Source organism: Halichoerus grypus, chromosome 5 (assembly GCF_964656455.1).
Source record: "Halichoerus grypus chromosome 5, mHalGry1.hap1.1, whole genome shotgun sequence".
Lineage (NCBI taxonomy): Eukaryota > Metazoa > Chordata > Mammalia > Carnivora > Phocidae > Halichoerus > Halichoerus grypus.
In genome coordinates this window covers 159,648,332-159,669,852 of record NC_135716.1, presented here as the reverse complement: position 1 = coordinate 159,669,852, position 21,521 = coordinate 159,648,332, and the positions used below count along the sequence as shown (strand labels likewise).

General features: G+C 55.0%; 1 protein-coding gene across 2 annotated transcripts in view; it reads right to left on the bottom strand.

Annotated features, from left to right (window-relative positions):
- GRIK3 (glutamate ionotropic receptor kainate type subunit 3) overlaps positions 1–21,521 on the bottom strand; it is a 220,701-nt gene that overhangs the window by 60,369 nt on the left and 138,811 nt on the right. For both annotated transcript variants that reach the window (XM_036119081.2, XM_036119078.2), the window contains exons 3-7: positions 20,511–20,768; positions 13,563–13,744; positions 10,942–10,995; positions 1,253–1,426; positions 521–664 (exon numbers count right to left, since the gene is read on the bottom strand). In XM_036119081.2, coding sequence (XP_035974974.2) covers positions 521–664; positions 1,253–1,426; positions 10,942–10,995; positions 13,563–13,744; positions 20,511–20,768 — 812 coding nt within the window. The remainder of the gene's footprint in view (positions 1–520; positions 665–1,252; positions 1,427–10,941; positions 10,996–13,562; positions 13,745–20,510; positions 20,769–21,521) is intronic.

The following is a 21,521-nucleotide window of genomic DNA, read 5'->3' as shown; positions in this document are numbered from 1 at the left end:
CCAGGGCCCGGAGGACCCGGGATGTGAAGAGGAGTTCAGAGGGCTGATTATCCGACCAGCCTCCACTGCCCCGCCATTGCCCTGAGCCCTTTCCACCCAGGGGTCTCGTCTCAGCTGCCTGGCATCCCTCTCAGGGGGCATGCTTTGGACCCCATTTTGCAGATGAGGCAGCCAAGGCTCAGCAAGGTTCTCCAGCTTGCCCAAGGTCACACAGCCAGGGGCAGAGACCCTCATCTGCCGCACTGGAAAGCCCACGCAGGTCCTGCTGACAACTCGGATCGCCCACGGAGAACCTCCTAGGCTCCAGGGCCATAGCCCTCTCAATCGCCCTGTGAGATGGGTCCCGTCCAGCCCATTTTCACCCAAGGAAACGGAGGCTCAGAGATGTGAATCCATGTGCCCAGATTCGTGTGGACTGGAAATCGATTCTGCCTGCCTCCCACACCCACGCCTTTGCTCTGCAGCACCGAAGACCCCCAGGGAGGAGGCCCTGGGGGGTGACGGCGGGGGGAACACTCACCTCCTTGATGAAGTTCATGAAACGGCCGCCAAAGCGCCAGGCCTTGTGCCGATGGCACTGCAGGGAGTTCACGGTCATCTGCGGGGCCCTCTGGTAGCACACGGACACGATGTGGACGGCGTCGTACAGCAAGGCCGCGTCAGTCTGGAGGGGAGGGCGCAGGGCCTGAGAGCAGCTCCCCAGCCCTGAGGGTCCTGAGCCCAAGCTGCTGCCCCTCCCCCACCAGGCATATGGGGTCCTGACAAGGGAAAGGCCCAGGGTGACCCTGTCCATGCCCTCCGTGAAGGCCGGGCTTGGGCGCCCCTGCTGTTCGGCAGACACCCAGCTCCCACCCTCTCTGCAGTTCAGACCTTCTCCTTCCAGGCCCTCCTTCCTCAACCCATCGCTCCTGTTCTCCTAGGCCCTGTCCCACCTTCTCCTTTCCTGCCTCCCTAGGCTCCAGCTGGTTACAGCTCAAAGTCCTCTGTGCCCAGGACCCACGGGTCCTTACCCCCAGACTTTGTAACAACCTGTTTACAAGCCTCCTTTGGGGGTGGGGGTGGGGCTGTGTCTGATTCCTTGTGTTCTCAGGGCCCAGCCTAAGGTCTGGCTGATCCAGAGCAGGTCTTAGGAAGGGAAGTGGTGGGAGGGAAGAAAGAGATAGGGAGGAAGTAGGGAAGAGAGGACAGAAGAGGGAAGGGGGGGCTGCCGAGGAAGGGGTGCCCCTGGATTTGGCCCGCCTGGCTGGGATACCATCATCACGCCGTCCAACAGGCCGGACTCTGCCCGGGGAGCTGCCTGCAGCCGCTCCATGGACCACTTCTCCACGATGGCCGAGACGTGAGGGTTGTCCACGTTGAGGATCCGGAACCCCGTCAGGTTCACCCCTGAGTAGCGGTAGGGCTCCAGGTCTAACGCATACAGATCCTTGACAGAAAGAGGCTCAAGTAAATAAAGGTGTGGCCTGCTGTAAACTCCAGCCACCCCTCACCCGGGCCACCACTGCCCCACATGCCCTTCTCTGAGCACCAGGAGCCCAAGGCGGCAACTCCCTGCAGAGCCCTGCCCTGCACGAGGTGAGGCTCGGCGGCGGTGGTAGAGTACCCACAGGAGCACTGGACGGGGGATCAGCTGGAACGCCCTCCACCTGGTGGCTGACCTCATTGACTTGCCGCTAGACCTCCTGCATGTGGCTCAGCTGGATTCTTCATCTACAAAATGGGGCTCTTGCCTCCTTTATAGGACTGGTGCAGCAGTTCACATGAAAGGCCTGGCCCAGAACATCAGATGATCTTGATAATGGTCATAATGGTCATTTCCAACGACAGGGGTGCCCACTTTGGGAGGACAAAGAGCACTGGGCCTGGGCATCTCCAAGGGAAGCTGAAGGGAGTTGTTGTATCCCCCGCCCCCAAAAAGACTATTTTAAAATAGTTTTTTTCTAGCTTTTGCACAGTGAAGGAAACCATCAACAAAATGAATAGGCTGAAAGGGAGAAGTACTTGAAAAGATACTCAGCATCCCTCATCATCAAGGAAATGCCAATCAAAACCACAAGAAGCAATCACCTCCCACCTGTCAGAATGGCTAAAATCAAAAAGACATCACAAGTGTTGGCAAGGATGTGGAGAAGGACCCTTGCGTGCTGGTGGTGGGAATGCAAACTGGTGTAGCTGCTCTGGAAGACGGTACGGAGTCTCCTCAAAGAATTAAAAATAGAACTACCCTATGATCTTGCAATTCCACTTCTGGGTATTTATTTGAAGAAAACAGAAAAACTAATTTGAAAACAAAGGTGCACTCCTATGTTCACTACAGCATTGTTTACAATAGAAGATATGGAAGCAGCCCAAGTGTCTGTCGCTAGATGAATGGATAAAGAAGATGTGGTGTATATATACAGAGGAATGTAACTCAGCCATAAGAGAGAAGGACATCCTGCCATTTTGTAACACTGTGGATAGACCCAGAAGACATTATGCTAAGTGAAGTCAGACAGAGAAAGACAAATACCGTAGGATTTCACTTATATATAGAATCTAAAAAAACAAAACAAACTCATAAATACAGAGAACAAACTGGTGGATGCCAGAAGGGAGAGGGGTGGGGGGATGGGCAAGATAGGTCAAGGGGATTAAGAGGTACAAACTTCCAGTTATAAAATAAGTAAGTCATGGGGATGTAATGGGCATAGAGAACAGTCAACAACTCGGTAATCACTTTGTATGGTGACAGATGATAACCAAAGCTTTTGTGGGGATCATTTTGTAATGTATAAAAATACCGATTGGCTATCTTGTACCCCTGAAATGAACATAATACTGTAGGTCAATTATAATTCAATAAAAAAAATAGTCTTTCTGCTTGGGACTCAAGGAATACCACTGCCTTCTTCTCTCCCCTCACCTCTGACATCACCAGCCCCTCTGTAGCTCCAGCTCTGGGGCAAGGGGAGCCGGTGGGGCAAGGAGGCAGAGAGGGATTGGGCAGGGTGTGTGCACGGAGGGAGAAGGCAGGTGCTAAGCTAAGAAGAAGTGGCAGCGTTGAAGAGGTCGGGGGTGGTAGCCTAGGAGGAGCAGAGCAGAACTCCCTCCTGTTAAGAAAAACTCCCCAGTGGGGCGCCTGTGTGGCTCAGTCGTTGGACATCTGCCTTCAGCTCAGGTCATGATCACAGAGTCCTGCGATTAAGCCCCACATTGGGCTCCCTGCTCATCGGGAAGCCTGCTTCTACCTCTCCCACTCCCCCTGCTTGTGTTCCTGCTCTTGCTATCTCTCTGTCAAATAAATAAATAAATAAGATCTTTAAAAAACAAAACAAAACAAAACCAAAAACTCCCAAGCTTGTAAATGAGGCAGAAGGAGAGCAGCATCTCTGTTCAATGTAGTATGGAAGCGTCCCTTACCAGGCCTGCCCTGCACTGTGTGATTCTCCGGGAGAACACGCCCAGGTCTGACTTCACCGTCAGCTACTGGTTGAAGCCCAGACTCTGGGTAAACTTGGAGATTGTTGCCCGTTGAAAAGATAAAACCCACTGTGGTGGCTTATTACCCTTGCAGGACATTAATCCATTTTGTAACTAACTGAGCAGTCTTATTCGGTGTTTTTCCCTCCCAATAAAAATTCAATCCCTCCAAAGCTCTCTGAGCCAGCGTTACCATCCTACTGCTCCCTTGTTAACGAACTGAATACGTCTTTGACACATGTTCATCCCATATTTGCATGAGTCACTTTTTTACTTTTTGAGAAAACATATGATGATCTAGATTGGCCCCTTCCTACTAGTGGTTTGGGAAACTGAGTCCTAAGGTCCTCCTGGTCAACTGTCTATTCTTTTCTATGCTCTACCCTCATCAAGCTGTCTTCTGTCCCAGCCTCTGGTCCATCCTTTTTCCTGGGTCCCTCAACTCATATGCTCCATCCTGTGCTGGGAGAGAGGCAGGACAGCCCATGGGCTGTACTGTTCTCTGCATGGCTGCAGTCATTGGGACTAAAAGACCCAGCCCATAATAGTCCAAGCTTCCGTGAACTCGATGGCGGCTCGAGGAATGATGAGCCCACGGAGCAGCTCTTCCGCATGGTGCTGGCTTCCTTTGGTCGCTCACATATTCCCGATTGATGCTAAATTCTTCCTACTCCTGCTGCACACTCAAAATGGGCTCCTTCTGGAATGCATGGTGTTGGCTTCCTCTTTGAAAGTTTAGGGAGTAGGATGTTGGGGAGAGATCTGGAGCAGACTTGAACCCCCGGCAAGAAAATTTAGTCCTAGCTTTACCTAAACAACTAGGGTGCTGATTCTAGGCCAGGACTTGGGATGGGGAAGGGGCTGGGTGGGAGCAGGAGGTGGGGTCGTCAGCAGATGAGGGGGTCTCACTGAGTGGGCCAGAGGGTGCCTGCCCCAGTCTCAGTGGGGAGTGGAGTGTGGGTACTGCCCTCAGCCCTGCACATGGAGGATACCACCCCATCCTGACACCCCTGCAGAGTAGCTGTTTAACAGTGTGTTCCTTCTACAGATGAGGAAACAGGGTCAGGGGCATGAGGTGACCTGCCTGAGGTCATAAAGCTCAAAAAAAGCAGAGCAAAATTTGTACCCAGGCCTGTTTCAGTGGGGTGTTGGAGCTGGCTCACGCTGGCCTGTGGGAGCTAACTGTTAGCACTTCGCACTTCTTCCTGCCTCCAGTCACCTCACACTGGTCACCTGATACCAGCTGCGGGGGGAGTATTTACACCATGGAAATTAGAAGCATTCCAAATCCAGGGTTTCCCTCCCACACACTTGGACAGCGGGTGGTACACCGCCGTCTGTCTTATTCAAAAACGCCTGTGCTTTATGCCCCAGTGGTTGCCAAACACGCGATATGCACCCGAACTGTCTTTGGAGCTGTTTTGGGGAGTATAGGCCATGGAGAGTCTGGGGTGCGGCCTGGCAACTCTGTGATTTGAGAAGCCCCTCATCTAAGTCATGACTCCTGACGGGGCTGAGCTGGGGACATGTGTGGAATCAGAGGAGCGGAAGGGTGTGGGGAGGGCACGCCCAGAAGGAGGCCTCTCTCCCCACGGCGCCTTCCCAAGCGCGGCGCACGGAGACAGCCCCAGCAAAGACCGGGGGCACAGACTGCGAAGCCAGGCCATCTGGGTTCCAGGTGCATCTACCCTCCTTACCTCAGGTGGGTTCAGCTGCCAAATGTAGGCGATGATAACAGGACCTAGCGGGTGGGGTTGTCATGAGGAAGAAGTGGGTTCATGGATGTGCGCAGAGCATGTCTGGTGCATGGTAGACGTAGATAAGTGTTTGACCAATATTCTCTGGCAGCAGGTTGTGACAGTCATGGGATACGGCCCCAGAGACATTCCCGGTTGTCAGAGGAGAGGAGCAGAGAGGCATTGGGTCCTTCCTGCCTTACGCGTCTTGGCAATATAGGAACATTCGCGATGAGCTAACAGCTATGAGCTCCTGTGAACCTCGGAACAGCAGGCCGCGTTCTAAGTGCCTTTTGCGCATTAACTCGCTGAATTCTCATTTCCACCTTATCCAAGGAGGGTGTTACTATCACCCCATTTCGGGGGAAGGAACTGAGTCACAGAGAGGTTAGGCTTCACAGCTAACCTGTGGAGAATTGGAGTCCAACCCAGGCAGTCCAGCTCCCAAGCGCCCCCTGTCCCGTGACCAGCCTGCAGTCCACACAGCATTCAGAGGGGTTTCTCGGAAGGATCAATCCAACCCTGTCACTCCCGTGTTTATAAATCCTTACTGCCTTCTCAGAATGAAGTGCAAGTTCCTTAGTTTAGTCTACAAAGCTCTCCACCACCCTCCAGCCCCACTTTTCTTCCCACCCCCTCCCATGTTTGTTTCAGGAACCAAACCACTTTCCCCTTCTCCCTTCCTCGCTGACGCCTGCCCCTGCCCCCATCACACAGCTTCGCATCGCTATGCCAGCATTTGTGCATCTTAGCCTCTGGCTGGACTGTCTCTCTTCTCAACCCTCTTGGGTGGGCTATTCTCTGAGATTCAATTCAAGTGGCACCTCTTCCGGGAAGCCTCCCCTGACTACTCCTTTACACATGCACAACAGGGTGGGTCGGGGAGGGGGGCTTCTGCTTTCATCCTGGGACCTCTTGGCTTTCACCCCCACTGATTACAACTGTTAGTGTCTGTGCCTGTCTCCCCCCCGAACCCCTGAGCCAAACACCCCTGTCACCCAAAGTGGAAAGAAGGGTCAGCCAGCCGAGTAGCTCTCTGGGGCACCTAAACAGCGCTGGGAAGGGCCTGGGATGGGAGACTAGTGTTTCACATCCTCCTCTCGGGGGAGCTCTCAATGAAGCTGGAGGCTAGGAAGGGTTTGGTAAATTGCCTTGGGGGGGGTGGGAGAGTGAGACCCTTAAGGGGTCCGCTTTAGTATCAAGAGATCTTCCCCCAAATCGCCTTTGGAGAAGGCAGGTAAGGGGAGGTGGAACAGTTTTGTTTTACAGGATGGAGAATGTGAATTTGGGGCTGGAGCTCACTGCCAGGGCCATGGAAGAGAAGTTGACCTCTGCCCCCAGGGGACGCCCCCCTCACTCCACCCCAGCACGGGGCCCAGCCTCCTCTCCAATACAGTGCTGACCTCCTACCTAAGGCCTGAAAGATGCCAAAGCATCAGCGTGCCCAGGGCGTCCATGACTCGGTTCACCCTCCTCTAGGACCAGAGGCCAACCGGACTCAGTGCGAAGGGTGGCATCCCTGGCCCTGGTGGGCGGCTTGGGGGCTGGTGACATCAGCCCTTCCGGTCTCTAGACGTAGCATGTGTTCTGTTGACACTCACGGGGTGGCCGCAGCCATTCCAACCCAGGGTGGGGGTGATGGGGTGTCACTGCTGGGGTCACCTCCTTCCCTGTCATACTAAGCCTGGGGCGCAAAGTGTTGTAGGGCTTGCGGCACCAAGCGTCCCCACTCTCGTGACACGAGGGCAGGGATGACGGGAGCTGCTAAAGAGGCCTCTTTGTCCAGCTCCGCTTCTGTGTCCGCGCTGCCCTGAGCGGAGACCCCAAGCGCCGTACACAGTGAACCACGGGCAACCTTGCCGCTTGGCAAAAAGTTGCTGTTCTTGATGCCAAATGTTGACACACTGAATTCAGTATCGACGAGGGACCTTTTAGAAACATTCAGCATAACATAATAGACTAATTCATTAGCACCCCATGGGTCTGACTGGGTAGAAGCCGAAGCTCGGAAAACATTGCCTTAAGGAATGACGGATGAAAATATCTTTCCCATGATATAACTGTTATTGCTGGGAAGTGGCATTAATTGTGATTGCTTATCTATTAATTTATTATAATTCTTTTTTCACCTCCAGGCTTTTACCTACACATGACATGCACCAGGGGCTCAGCTGGGGCTGAGTAACGCGGGTTATCTGGGAAGGGCTTGAAGCTGGCTGGAGCTGATTATGGCCACTGGGGTAATTAAAATGTCTACTGCGTGAAAGCAGCAAGTTCAGAGAATTTTTTAGCAGCGAAGCATTGGTGACGTGGGTTTCCGAAAGGGAAGCAAATAAATGCCAGATGCCACCGGCCTCCCGAAATACAGCCTCGACTGACCAACGGGCGTGAAGAGGCAGGATCACGAGGTAAACTCTGAAGCCCACAGGGGCTGGAAGGAGGATCGTGGAGTGGGAGCCGAGGCCGAAGTGGGACACGGGCTGGAGTGGAGGGTCCAAGGGACACGCAGCTGCTGCCCTGGCAGGCAGGCGGCGAGGGGGCAGCTGGGAGAGATGCTGGTGGACCCCTTCCCCGCTGACACACGCCGACACACCTACTCCCTTGCAGACTATGGAGCTGTTCGTGTGTAAGGGTTGTGCCTCCCTGGGTAGTCACTCTCCCGGACCCTCAGAGAGGCACGGGGCGGAGGACGGGCAGGGGGCTGGCACAGCCATGCACAAGACCGGCAGTCAGGAGCCAAGGCCTCTACCCCTGATCTGCTGGGAGACTCTGGGCAAGTCACTTAACCTCTCTGGTCCCAGGTTTGCCCATCTATCAATGGGGAGCAAAACCCCTGCCCTGTGAAGAGGTAAAGCAGCAATGTGGAGAAAGGGCTTTGGAACCCGTGAAGAGTGGGCCCTACTGAGATTTGTGGAGGCTCCATTCCCCCCATTCGTGTCAATCACGGCATCTGGACCATCGATGCCGCGTGTGGCCAGAGGAGGCCAGCCACTGCCTCGTGCGGGCTTTCAGCATGACAGCTCCCAGCAGGGGCCTCCAGAGCTGGACAGCTTCCAGCTGGTAAAAATCCTCCTTCTGCCCCTTTCTTGCTGGGTGACCTCTCGAGCCTCAGTTTCTACTTTCCTGTAAAGTTGGGAGATCACACCTCCCTTGGAGAGGCATTCTGAATTTGTGGATGAGATGACGTATGCTGAATACACGGAAGACGTAAGCAAGAGGTACTTCATCCACTGAACTCTTAACTACTACTTCAATAAACATCAGGCACTCGAGATAGAGCACGCTCAGCCTAACAGTGCTATGAGGTAGCGCTGTCACTGTGGCCATTTTGTAGATGGGAAAAGGAGGTCCAGAGAGGTTGAAATAACTTGCCCAGGAAGTGGAAGGATCTCGACTCTAACTCAGGCAGGCTGGCACCAGAGTCCCTGGTCTTAACTGTTGCCATGACAAGGGTGTTGATAACTTCACGGATTACCTTCTACTTTGTATGGTAGTCATTCACTCATCCAAGCATTAATGAGCACCTACTGCATGCCAGGCACTCTTTGGGCACCAGAGATGGGCAGGTGAATTGGGCACAGTCCTTGATCCTTATATGCATGAAGGAAGCCTGCCAACTGGTGAGCTTTGTGTGGATCCATCTCTGCATACTCTCTCCCACCCAAGCACCTAGCTCAGAACCTGGGGCCTTGAGAGCATCTGTACGTGGCTGCCGGAAGTGAGTAAATGGATGCCTGAATAAGGAAATGAAAAAGTAAGAGAAGTGGATCCTGTCTAGGGCTGCAGGACAACCCACAACACTAGGATCCTGCCCTGAGCTTCCCTCCAAGACCTCTAACCTTGACCCCAGGAAGGCAATGGCATCAGTGAGAACAACATGGGCTCACTAGGGAGGTCCCTTCTCTAGAGCTTTGCCCGAAAGGTCGAGCCAGGCCACAGGGCTAAGGGCCCAGAAGTTGGTCTCAGCACCCTAGATGCCCAGGATGGGATGGACAGGGCTGCCATGGCAGGGACAGGGCCTTGGGCCCATGAATGTGCCCCACTGTACCTTCCCGGCCTTCCTCCTCTGCCCTGATCGCAGCTCCAAACAGAGGTGGAATATGGGAGATCTGGCAGCCTCATCCTCCAGCCTCCAATGACTTTCCAGGATATAACTCGACATGGAAAAGTCAGCTTGGGTGTGTAGAAATCCAGAAGGGACTTGGGGAAGAAGGTGCCCAATCTCAGTCACCAGCTTCCAGAATCCTTTTCTCCCAACATGACTCCCAGCAGATGCCCAGATCTGAGCCCTGGATCAGGAACTCTGCCAAGGGCACAGAGTACAGTGGGTGGGGAAGAAAGAGCGGTGTGCTGGTAAATGCTTAGTAACCAGCTCTCAGTGGAGGGGAGGTTACAAACCCTTATTTGTAGTATTTGCCAACTTCTGTGGTATGAATATTCCTTCCACCAAGGCCGACTCCCAAGCTACCTCCGCACTATCACTGAACGTGGATTTGGGAGCAGATGACTATAACGGGCTCTAGCAATCAGTCAGATTGAGCCAGCCCCAGCTCTCCAGTGAAGAGCTAACCTGCCTCTTGGCCTTTGGTTATGCTGTTCCATCTGTGTAGAATACTCTTCCTCTCTCTCCTTGGTGAACTCCTACTGATGCTTCAAGGCCCTGTTTAAGCATCTGCCTTCCTGCCTCAAATTACCTTCTGCCAACCCCTCCACACCGGGTGTCTCCTTCCACTGTGTGCCACGGCCACGTGTCCAGGCCTGGGATGGCACACACCTGCAAAGGAGCTAGACGTGGAGGTGCGGACCACACAGGACGGGAGCTCCTCGAGGGCGGGGCCTCCGTGCCAGGCATCATGAGACCCTCACCGGAGCCCAGGCGCTGGGGAAGGAGGGTTACCTGGGTGCCAGATGGACGAGGGAACGCAGAAGCCTGTTGGGCTGGAGCAAGGCTGACGAGGAGGGCGGGAGCCTATTTCATGGCCAGGAAGTCAGTGCCCCAGAACCGGGCTGGGTGGAAGAGTCCACCCAGGGCCCCAGCGAAGCGCTAGAACGTCTGCTCCGGGGCAGGGAGGCTATGTGTGGGTGCCCCTTTGGCACAGGGATCTCTTCATTCTGCTGATTTCAGGCCACAACTAATTATCCTAATGGGTTTAAATGGCCCTAAATGTTCTCTGAGTTTGGACAGGACCCATCTGGAGCCCGCAGGTGGGCTGGCCCAGCTGACAGTGAGTGGGCAGACTTCAGCACGGATGCTGCAGGAATCCAAAGCAGCATTTCCTGTTGTTGCGTGAGGACTGAGACATCCGTGGGGAAGTGTGTGGGCTGGGAGCCGAGGGTCATCTTAATAAGAGCAGCTAATACTTGCAACGGTCTTCACACAAATCAGGCACTGCTCTCATTTTACTTTCTGAACTCATAATTCTAGGAGGTAGAAGCTATTATCGCACCCATTTTGCAGACAAAGAGACTGAGGCAGGGAGGTTAATGACTGGCTAGTCATCAGAGGGGCTTGTGTTGACATAGGTAGGTCTAGACTCACTGCCCTGAGTCACAACTCGAGGACATTTCTCAACGTGGGCGGGCCACGAAGATGTCTCTGGGCCCTTGCCTGGGGCCACACCGAGAGCCTTAGGAAGCAAGGCCAGCCTGAGTCTCCTCCAGCTGCCGCAACGGTCTCCACCTGGCTGACCTTGTTCTGAGGGGACCCCACCCTGACCCGTGCCAGGACCCAGAGGTACGTTACCAGTGTGGTGAAGATGAAGTGGTAGTATTCGGTCATCATGCCCATGGCCATGGCCTGCGAGAGAACAGAGCATCATCAGTCCACAGGGGGTACCCGAGAAGCCCCCTCCCCATCTGCACCCCAGCAGGGAGGACCAGACTGGTGGGGGTTCAGAGGAGGTGGGCCACTTGGAGTGGGATGTCCTCGAGACCACCTCCCCGAAGTAACAATGACTGGCTAGCAGATGATAGTGCGTTTTGCACTGGAGTGTGCAGCCAAGTCACCCGGGACAGATTCAAATGCAGAATCTTGGGGCGCCTGGGTGGCTCAGTCAGTTAGGCACCTGCCTTTGGCTCAGATCAGGATCCTGGGGTCCTGGGATCGAGTCCCCGCGTTGGGCTCCCGACTCAGCAGAGTCTGCTTGTCCCTCTCCCTCTGCTCCTCCCCCTGTGCTCTCTCACTCTCTCTCTCTCTCTCTCAAATAAATAAATAAATAAATAAAATCTTTTAAAAAAATGCAGAATCTTGGGCCATACTCTGCATGCAAAGATTCCAAATTCCGCAGGGCCAGGCTGGGCCCAGTTGTCTGGCTTTTCCGTGAGCATCTCCGGGCCTGCCACACTTAGAGAAATGCTGTTGGAGTTAGCCCCAGACTGCCTTCTGTCCTGGCTCCAGAGAGAGGTGTGAGGAAGCCCAGCCCTCCCCAGCCCAGCCAGGCCCGAGGAGGAGAGGCTTTGCTCGGGCTGAGCCTCCCTGGAGGTGGAGATAGCCTGGCTTCCCTGGTCCAGCTGACCACCAGGCAGGCTGCTCGGCTGCTACGGAATTATTACTATGTAATTACTATGATGATACATTATGCTATGTATCATCACGAACCCTGTATTACCTTCATTTACATATTTTATTAGAAACCTCTAATCTATAATATTAACGACCATAATGCACTTTCCACAGAGTTCTTCAGAATGCCGGGCCCCCTAAGTGCTCTGGAGGAGAAATATCCCGGGGTCAGGTACACTTGGAAAGTGCCGCTCATTCTCTCGCCCTCTTAGAGATTCCCAACCCACATCAGCAAGTTAGACGCTCAGACCAGACCTCTGTCAGCAGCCGCGATCACCTTTGCGGAGTTCGGTGTTCAGCGGAGCATACCGTCTCCTTAACTCTGGATGTTTTCAAGTCAGGCAGATGTGGGAGTAAATTCTCTCTTTCTGGCTGGATGACCTCGGGCCCCTTCCTTTCCCTGTGAGCCTCAGTTTCCTCACCTGTAAACTGGGCATGATAGCCGTTGCCACCTGCCCCCGGGGTGCTAAATGAGGGGCTCCAGGTACCCGGCACACGGTCACTCCTCAGCGTGACCAGCCAGGGTTGTGGCTGTCTCTGTTACTCTGTTACCCGTGCCAGGAAGAAAAGGGAAGCGCTAAGCTCTGGCCGTCCGTCGCCCAGGGAGGAGGGGTGAGGGGTCCCTGGGGAGCGTAAGTCTCCTCCACAGACACACCACGGATACCCCACACCCAGTGCCGGACACTGGGCTACACTCTCTCCTTGCCTCATCTCAACAGAATCCTCCGCCACCGGCTAAGGTAGGGATCACTGGCTGCCGCTACAGAGGAGGGGATGACACGGGGGCTCCTTGATCTTGGGCACACAACACCCAAGGGCAGAAGCGAGATTCAAACCCCCAAGCGAGCTCTTTAACCTCCTGGGGGTGAGGGAGGCTGGGGGGAGGACACTGGCTCCCAGACCGCCTGGGCACCCCTTGCAGGGCCCGACTGGAGGGTGGGACTTGGGAACCCCCTAGCCCCTCCAGGACTTGAACACTCCTATCCTGGCTCGGCACCTAGCCCCCTGCACTGCCCGTGTCTCCTCCCCACCACCTGCATCTCGCAAGGCCATGACTTAGAGCTCCACAGAAGGCCTCGTTCAATCACCAGGGACGCTTTCTGGGACCATGTAATTTGCCTTTTACACAAAGCACTGCCACAAATGTGAATGGTTTGGGTTTCAGCTGCGGCACCCTCCACGAAGGTTGTGGGCGATTTTGCTGTTTATTTCTTAGGTAGCTGGCAGAGACGGCTCTTGTCCCTAGCATGCCATGCTGGGCTGTGTCTGGAAAGGAACAGAGGCCTATCCAGGACCGAGAGCCATTTCCCTCCCCCACAGTCACTGCAGAGTTGAGCAGATGGTGCGGGGAACTTCAATAAACCTCCTAGTAGCCAGAAAGTAACAGCAAGTCCTGCGGGCTATGGGGAACGCATCACCGGCGAGGCAGTGAGGCCCCCCTGGGCCTGTTCCTGCCACCCCGAGGCCTCCCAGCACTCCCCGCAATGTTCTGTCCTGTGCGGCTTCTGGCCCCTCTCGGCAGCCCCAGCCTCCCACCCGCAGCCTCAGCACTGATGCAACAGCCTCCAGGCGCCAGGCTAGGCTCAGCCCTGGCATCACCCCACCCTCGCGCTGGCTCAGACCTTGAAGACCACACTGGGTCCACTCTGCGGCTGCCGAGAAACAGCCAGACCGAAACAGAGCTGGGCTCCAGCTGAGCTCTGGCCACCTCCTGCTGGGGTGCGGGGCAGGGGGAGGGGGCAGGCAGATCCCGCCCATCCCTTGCATCGCTCCATCCCCCGGGCTGGCCAGCACTCACGCACCTGCTTGAGGATCTGGGCGGCCATGGTGTGGCTACAGTCGAAGATGATGCGGAATTCCCTGCCCCGCTTCATCTCTTTGAGCAGGGGGCGCGAGTCGTCGGAGTCAAGGGGGAGCTGGCGGATCTTCAGGCGGATGTTGTACCTCGACGGGGCCATGATGAGCTCCTGCAGTCGGATGAGCCCTGGGAGGCCCCGGGGTGCAAGAGACACACGTGTGCACACAGGTAAACACAGCTGTCGGCCTCCACGGGCTCGGGTGTGTGCATAGGCCTGTGGCCGTACCCACAGACACGGATGCGTGGCCCACGGAGCTCTGGGCAGGTGCGTGGACAGAGCCACGTGGGTCCAGACATGGGCACCAGGACGCTCGGGTACAGCCGTGTGCACCAGGCTGCACGCACCTGCACACACCCATGGATTTGTATGCACGTACAAACACATATTCATAGGGGCATGCGTGCTGATGCGGACACACGCCTGGGCTTCGTTCCACATGTAAATCAGGGCCTGTGCACGCACAGACACACATACACACGTACAGATTCAACAGTAGGCACAGACAGCAAATTCCCACTGACCACACACCCACGCACTCCCCTCTAAGCTAGAATGCATTTACAGATTTACGGAGCCCAAACCAGAGGGCACCCCTCTTCATCACCCCACCTGTGACACTGGGAAGCAGGGAACCTGCCTCCAGGATGTGGGCACAAGTGAAGGCTCCGAGGTTCAGCTGTACCAACCGTTGGACCGTGTAAGACAAAGTGGAACTGTGCCCCCAACCCAAGGGCAGGCTGCCTCAGGAAACCTGACCGATTTTTCCAGGCTCTGGGCAACCACCTCCTCCATGAAGCCTACCCCTACTGCTCTGTCTAAACCAGACACCCCCTCCCCCCCCAGTGGCCTCCTCCGTCAGCACTAGCCTCCTCTGGCCTTGTCTCACTCCCTCGTCCCGCCATGGGCTCCTTAACCTCATGGGCCGGGTCCCCACAGCCCCTAGCACGGGGCCTGGCACTTAGATGATGCACAACACAAATCTCCATAATTGAATTGACTTACTGTTTTTTTCTCCCCACACTGAAAAATCCATCCTCCGCCTTGGCATTTTGCAAAACCACTTAACCTGGGGACTTCCAGGAAAACTGAATGTCACTTCCTGGAGACAAATGGCTTACTTAGGTCTAATTAAGTTCATTTCCGTCGCTATTTCAAGGTCCATTCTTGCTGACTGCCCTCTGTTTAGCCTGGGAGCAAGACTGCTTGCTGCCCTCGATACCCCTCCCCGCTCAGGGAGGGGCTGAGCCAGCAGGGGCCAGGGTCCCACTGGGCTGCCCGCCCACACTCAGGGCTCAGGGTCTGTGTCCTGACTGCACTGTCTACTCAGCCATGCTCCACTGCCCCACAAAGAGCATTCTGCTTCTCCTTTGGGGAGAAACTCCTCCCCCATACTCAGACTGTGTGACTTGGAAGGGGTCCATCCCCAGCTCTCAGGGCACAGCATGTGGCCCCAGCCTGGCCAATCAGCACCCACATTCCTCTAGGCATAGGGATAGGCTCAGAGCTGGGTAGGTGATGCCAGTTGGTCCTATCAGATGACTTCCAAAAATGGTGCCAGAGCAGCCGGTAAGAGATACACCCTTTTCCACTTAACCTCCAAATAGGGAGGAAGCAAATCTAGGCATCACCACATAGAACCGGAGAAGGATTCCAACACGGCAGAAGTCATGACAAATAAGTCCGAATGATACCCATTTGAGCCTCTGGATCAAACAGTACCTGAAGCTAAAATGACTCTTAAACTTGCCAGTAAAGGCAGCCAATCAAATCCACTCTCCCTCCCCCTTTTTTTGGTTAAGGCAGTTTGCTCTGGATTAAAGCTTGCAATCAACTATTGTCGTGTCCCCTATCTGGACAAAGTCCCCCCCCCCCACAGACCGCCTACTTTGAGAGCCTTCCAACAGAGCCTCTGGGCTTCCAAAGCCATTTCTGATACAAATGCCTGGATCTGTTCAACTTCTCCTTCCCATTCTGGAGGGCTGGACATCAGGAAAGCCATCTGGCATACATCATTCCCCTCTGCTGAGGAGGACAGAGATATATCCTTGTGACCTAAGCCTCCCAAGGAGCTCCCAAACAGGCTTTGCCATGGCCACCGGCATCAGGATCCCCCAGCCCCCTGGAAGGTCTCAGACCCAGGTGTATGGGCTGGCGAAGGGCTCTGGAGTCCTGGAGTGGTCTGGATCTAACAGGGGCTGCAGTGCTTCCCAATACCAGACTTGACAGGGAGAAGGAAGGGGCCATCAGCTGACCTGCGCAAGGGAGAGAGGGGCCACAACCTCTTCTGGAACACACACCAGCCTTACCCTCCCTCCCCAACTCATCCCAGAAATTCTCAGTTGGGCTGAATGATGTTGCCCGCTCACACTTCTTAGCCTGGGAGGCTCCCCGCCTTCACTTTGCTCCCACTTGCTCAATGTTCAGAGTCATGCGTGGAATCAGCAGGCACGTGAGCTTTGGGGATCCAGGACGTGAGGACAGGGACAGCCTGCATGCTGGAGCATGAGGCTACCAGAGTCTTCTTGTCAGCCAAGTGCATTGCCCCGTGTAATACACAGTGACCCACATTTTCCAGCAGGAAATGTCAGACCTTCTCCTCATCAGTGTATTCCCAAAGGAGACCAGAGGCTCGTCTCAGCCCACCCCAGCAGAGGACGAGGCTCTTGGCTTGCCCGAGATGAGCCTTCCTTCCTGGCTGCTTCCCTAATCAATCTCTCTCAAAATATCTGCAGTGAATCATGGTTGTCAGAATCATGCTTTTCACTTACAAAGCACTTCTGCATTCATTACCCTATTTAAAATCTCCCTGTCCTAGAAGGCATGTAGACTAGGGGCTTTTGTTCCAATGTACAGACAAAGAAACTGAGGCCCACAGAGGTTAAGTGACCACCTCAAGGTTCTGCAGCTCGCTAGCTGTGGGATCAAGATTCAAGACCCAACCTTCTGGCTCTTAGGCTGCGGCCCTTTTCTCCATCTCAGCTTTTTCTAAGACCCTTCCTTTCACTCTTGACATGAATTTGCCTTTGTGTGCAGATTAGGTTACGAAGGTGACCACTTGTCAAAGGTCACAGGGCAAACACTGCTGGTTCCTATAATTTAATCATTTGCAATATTCTCTGACTGATGATCCGGCACCCTGAAATCATGTGCCAAACTAATGATCAAAGTTGTTTACATTCCTATTATCCCTGTGTTTTGGTGGTACACAAAATCATATTGTAATCCCTCCAACCAAACCTCCAATCAAACCCCAACATCTGTGTTTTGCTTCCTGCCCCATAGAGGACAGGCCCACCTAACAAATCCCACCTATCATCATCTAGGCTATCTTATGGTCATGAAGTAATGGATGGCTCTAGAACAAAAAAAGCTCTTGCCCATGCTTTCCTCTTGCTCCTGTCTCCTGACTAACCCTAGTGCTTCTCCATGAGGCTGTGGCCCCCCCTGATTCTAGGGAACTGTAACAACTCTCAACGGCACTGACCTCTCCGTGTCATCACGCAGTCATCCTTGCCCCTGGGATCCTAGGCACACTTAAAAAGAGTTCTCTCTGCAGTCGATTGCAGGGATGACCTGAATTCTTCACCCCACGCTGTAGCTACACCCTTTGCTATGTAACTTTGCAGTGACCTCCACCTGTGGGCAGGTGACCTGCCCCACTCAGGACACTGGGCTCCAGCACGTAACCTGTGTCGGCCAATGGTGTATCAGCAGGTGTGTCACAATTCGACAGTGGAAACGGAAGTGCACCCTGGGTCTCCTCTTTTGCACCTCTACCATTGTCATGACAACATGCCTGGGCTAGCCTGATGCTGCCGGTCATCTCCACCAACAGTCAAATGACCCCCGGGCAGGTGAGCGATCCAGCTGAGACCAGAACCACCACCTGGCCAAGCTCAGCCAATCAGTGAGCCCACAGACTTGGGAGCTAAACATATGCGTAGTATTTGAAGCCACTAAGTTTTGGGGGGTGGCTGGAAGCATCAACGTAGAAGTGTTCTAGAGACCGGTGTGCCCCCTTCTAACGTGCTAAGAGAACCATGATTTTGTTCGGGTGGCCTGGTGCCAGTCCCCAGAGCTGACTGGTGATTGGTTAAGAGCCAGTCAGGGGCGCTCCCTTTCCTATCTGACTATGCTTGGGGTAGTAGGCACGGACTCAGTTTGCTGTCCAGGACGGTCTGCTGGAAGGTTTCTAGACAAATTTTCCTCCTTGATAAGAGGCAGGAGTCACATTAGGAAAAATCTCTTTGGCTCCTGCCTCTTTCCTTCTATTTCCTAGGGTGTTGGCACGTGAGGATGGGCTGTTTGGAGCTGTAGCAGCTCTATTTTGACCGTGAGAGAGAAAACCAAGAGAACTGCAGGGATACTGACCCAGTGCCCCGGACTCTGTTGAGCTGCTAAGCCAGCCCTGGAATGGCCCCTCTTCAGACTTCTTGTCCTTCAGAGAACGAAGTGCCTATTGCTCGAGTCAGTGGGAACTGGGTTGTCTGTGACCCCAGCCAGAACATCCGAATGCACACAGACCCCAAAGCCCACTATGAAGTGCTTCCCACTCGGGGGGGGTTGAGGACTCACTAGTTGTCCCTTTGAAATAGCCTGCTTCTGGGAGTACACCTCTTACCACCCACCAGTCCTCATCAAAGTCATCTTACTATTTGACTGAATCCAACCCTGAATCCCTACTACCCAGTGTGTTCTTGACCAAACGGGCTCCATCCTGGACTCCCCTGTGTTTTTAAATGTAATTGAACCGAATTGAAAATCAAGTTGAATTAAACTCTAATTAAATCCTGGAAGAAAGGGTGTTCTAGGCACTGGTAAGGGTGAAGAAATGAAGATGGAATCCCTTCTCTTCTGAGAAGCTAATCATGCTGGGGGAGAGTGCGTGTCCACCCAGAGGCGACTGGGCATGCCAGGCCACCCGAGCAAATAATCGAGGGACGCGCTCATATGGTTAGGACGAAGGCACTGGAGAGCAGGGAGCTCCAGAAGGTAGCATCAGCTCTGAGCAGCCTCATCCACCCTCTGCAAAGCCTCTGCCCCCACCCCCTCCAGGCCGGAGGCCCCAGGACCGCGGGGCCGTGGTCCGCACCAGCGTCTCTTCTGACTGTTCTGTGTTCAGCTACACACTCTCACGTCCAGTTCTTCCCTTCCATCCTGGCCCCGAGTTCTCTTCCAGGCAGCCCCTCCAATCCCGGCCTCCTCTGTCCCTGCCTGCATCGGCGGCCACCCCCGAGTGTGTCCTCTCCCTGCCATGCGCCCCGTGCGATGTCGTCACAGTCACCTTCGGGAACTCTGCTTTCATTATTCCACTTCTTTGCTCAACAACACTCAATGCGCCTTGGCTGCTTCCAAGGTCAAGTGTGAACTCTGAAGCCAGACAGAGGAGCCCTTGCGCAGCCTGATACGCTCTGTTTCTCTGACCTTTTCCTCCCACCTTCCGAACTTGAATCTTCTCCCCCTGCCAGGCCGTGCTCTCGAGGAGGCTGCCATGCACAATCCCGCCGCCTCAGTTTTTGCTCACGCTGTCCCCGCAGCCGGTGCTGCCCTCACGCCCACTCTGTCTGTCTGTCCATCCTCGAGGCCCTGCTCATGTCTCTTTTCCTCTGTCTGTCAGCCCAGATTAGCCAAGGCCGCAGGGCTTCCTCTTCCCGAGTGCCTTGGCCCTGACTATATGTACCCGGCACTTGATTCTTAGCTCTAGTGGCCTGGAATGACCAGTGACCACCGGGTGCCCGCTCACGTCCCTACGCTAGGATTCACTCCTCCAAAAACGATGGGATTGCCACATCCTCCTTCTTCTCCCTTACCAGCGCCCGGCACTCTCTTCCTGCAATATTTAATTACAATTTATTTCATCTCGATTTTTAATTCAATTCAATTCAGTTCAGTTCCACAAGCATTTAAAAACATCTAGGTTGTACCAGGCCCTGTTCTAAATCCTGGAGGCCCACAAGGCTCATGGTCTGGGCAAGGAAGCGGGCTCAAAACCACACAATCCTCCCCAGCAGTGTCCTAACACAGATCATCTAACAGGGCTGCCAAAACGCTGGCCGTGACCTGGAGCGGGGTACTCATGCCCCTCAATGGCAGACACCTCATGCTGGGGGCAGTGAGCGGGGGTGGGGGCCTCTGCCCGCCACGATCTCCTGTCTGGTACTGTGAGCATAGCAGGAACGCAATAGATGCTTGTAGAATCCCAAGTTAAATAGACACCTTTTCTGAGGGATTCTCTCCCCAGGATTCCCACTCCCCATTAGGAGGTAATCAAGAGCTGACATAGAATCACAGGCTGCAGAGAGCTGGAGGGCTCTTTCCAGGCTGGATGCTATAGATCTTGACTTGACACATGGGCAGAGAAGGGCCAGATGGGTTAAGAGACTTGCCAAGGTCACTCTCTCTTAAGAGGCCAGGCTAAGAAATGTCTTGGGACTTGAATCTTTCGAAAGAAAGAGGAAGAGGGGAAACAGCTCTGTGCTATTCAGCTAGTAAGTGTCACAGTCAGCACAGTCCCCAGCCCTATGTGTCCAGAGCCTGCGCCCGTAGCTGGCTCAGAGCTGCCCACGTTCGCTGCAGACGGGAATGTGAGTCTGAGAGAGCGGGGCAGGTGTGGGCACGGCTGTGCAGGGGTGAGTGCAGGTGCTGAGTGCAGACATGAGCATGCTACAGGGGGGTGGAGGTGGGAGTGTGGGGAAGGTGTGGGGCGGGCGAGAGGTGAGTGGCTGGCGCGCCCAGGGCTGCAGGGAGTGCGGGGGCGAGTGTCCGGGGGACCTGCTCGGCTCGGGTGTGAGTGTGCACCCTCCCCCAGGGGCAGCTGCACTGGGCGAGCAGATCCTGGGGCTCTACCTCCCTCACCCCCTGCTCTCAGCCCAGCCAGGCCTGGCTACGCACCTGTACTGTCGTCGTAGACCACGGTGGCCGATCGCCACTTGAGGTACTGGACCAGGTCGAGGATGGCGTGGCTGAGGGAGGCGTAGTCGGGGTAGAGGTTCACGTAGAAGGTGTCCTTGTTGTCCAGGGGGTGGTGTTTCCAGCGCAGTTGGATGTGGGGCACCTCCAGGGCATTGCAGATGGACTGGACGGCGTTGGTGCAAGAGCCCTGTGACGGCCCGAAGATCGCCACCACTCCCAGGGCCAGCTGGTCACAGGCTGCAACGGGGGAGGGGGGAGGCGCGGGGGTCAGTGCTGGGCCTCGTCAGGCAGGCGGGGGCGAGCAGCAACCGGAACCTTCTGAGGGCAGATGAATGAGGCTCCTTCAGAATCTCGGCTTCCTCCTCTGGAAGCCAGGGTTGCAATCGCCCCGCCTCACGGATCATAGGAAGGTCGAGCGAGACCACGCGTGTGAGACCCCCAGCACTGCCCGTGAAGCAGAGACGGGGATTACTTCTGACGCTGTCATCACCCCCAGTTCTGGACCCGGCCCTGTTCTGGGCGGTGGGGGTGGGGGGGAAGGCTGAGAAACGGGTAGGATGAAACACCACCACCGTGGCGATTGTGAAACCTCCAGCCCCAGCCTCTTCCCCAAAGTTCAAGGTGCTCATCTCCCCTCTTGCCGGACACCACCACATGCGTGTCCAAGATGCATCTCAGACCGAACGTGTCCCAGACACAACCCCCTCTCCTCCTCCAGCCTCCCCTCCTCAGTAAACCAGCTCCCCCATCCCAGTGCTTAGGCCCCGAACCCTGGCTTCCTCTCGACTCCTCTCATTCTCTCCTATCCCTCTTCCCAATCCTGCTGTGTCACCTTTGGAATGTGCCAGAATCAGAACTTCTCACCACTGCCACCATCCTCCTCTGCTTGCATTACTGCCGGAGCGTCCTCACCGGCCCCAGCTTCCTCAGGGACTCTCCCTACTTTTTACCTCTCCCAGCCTCAGGTGGTGACATCACTCCTTTGCTCCA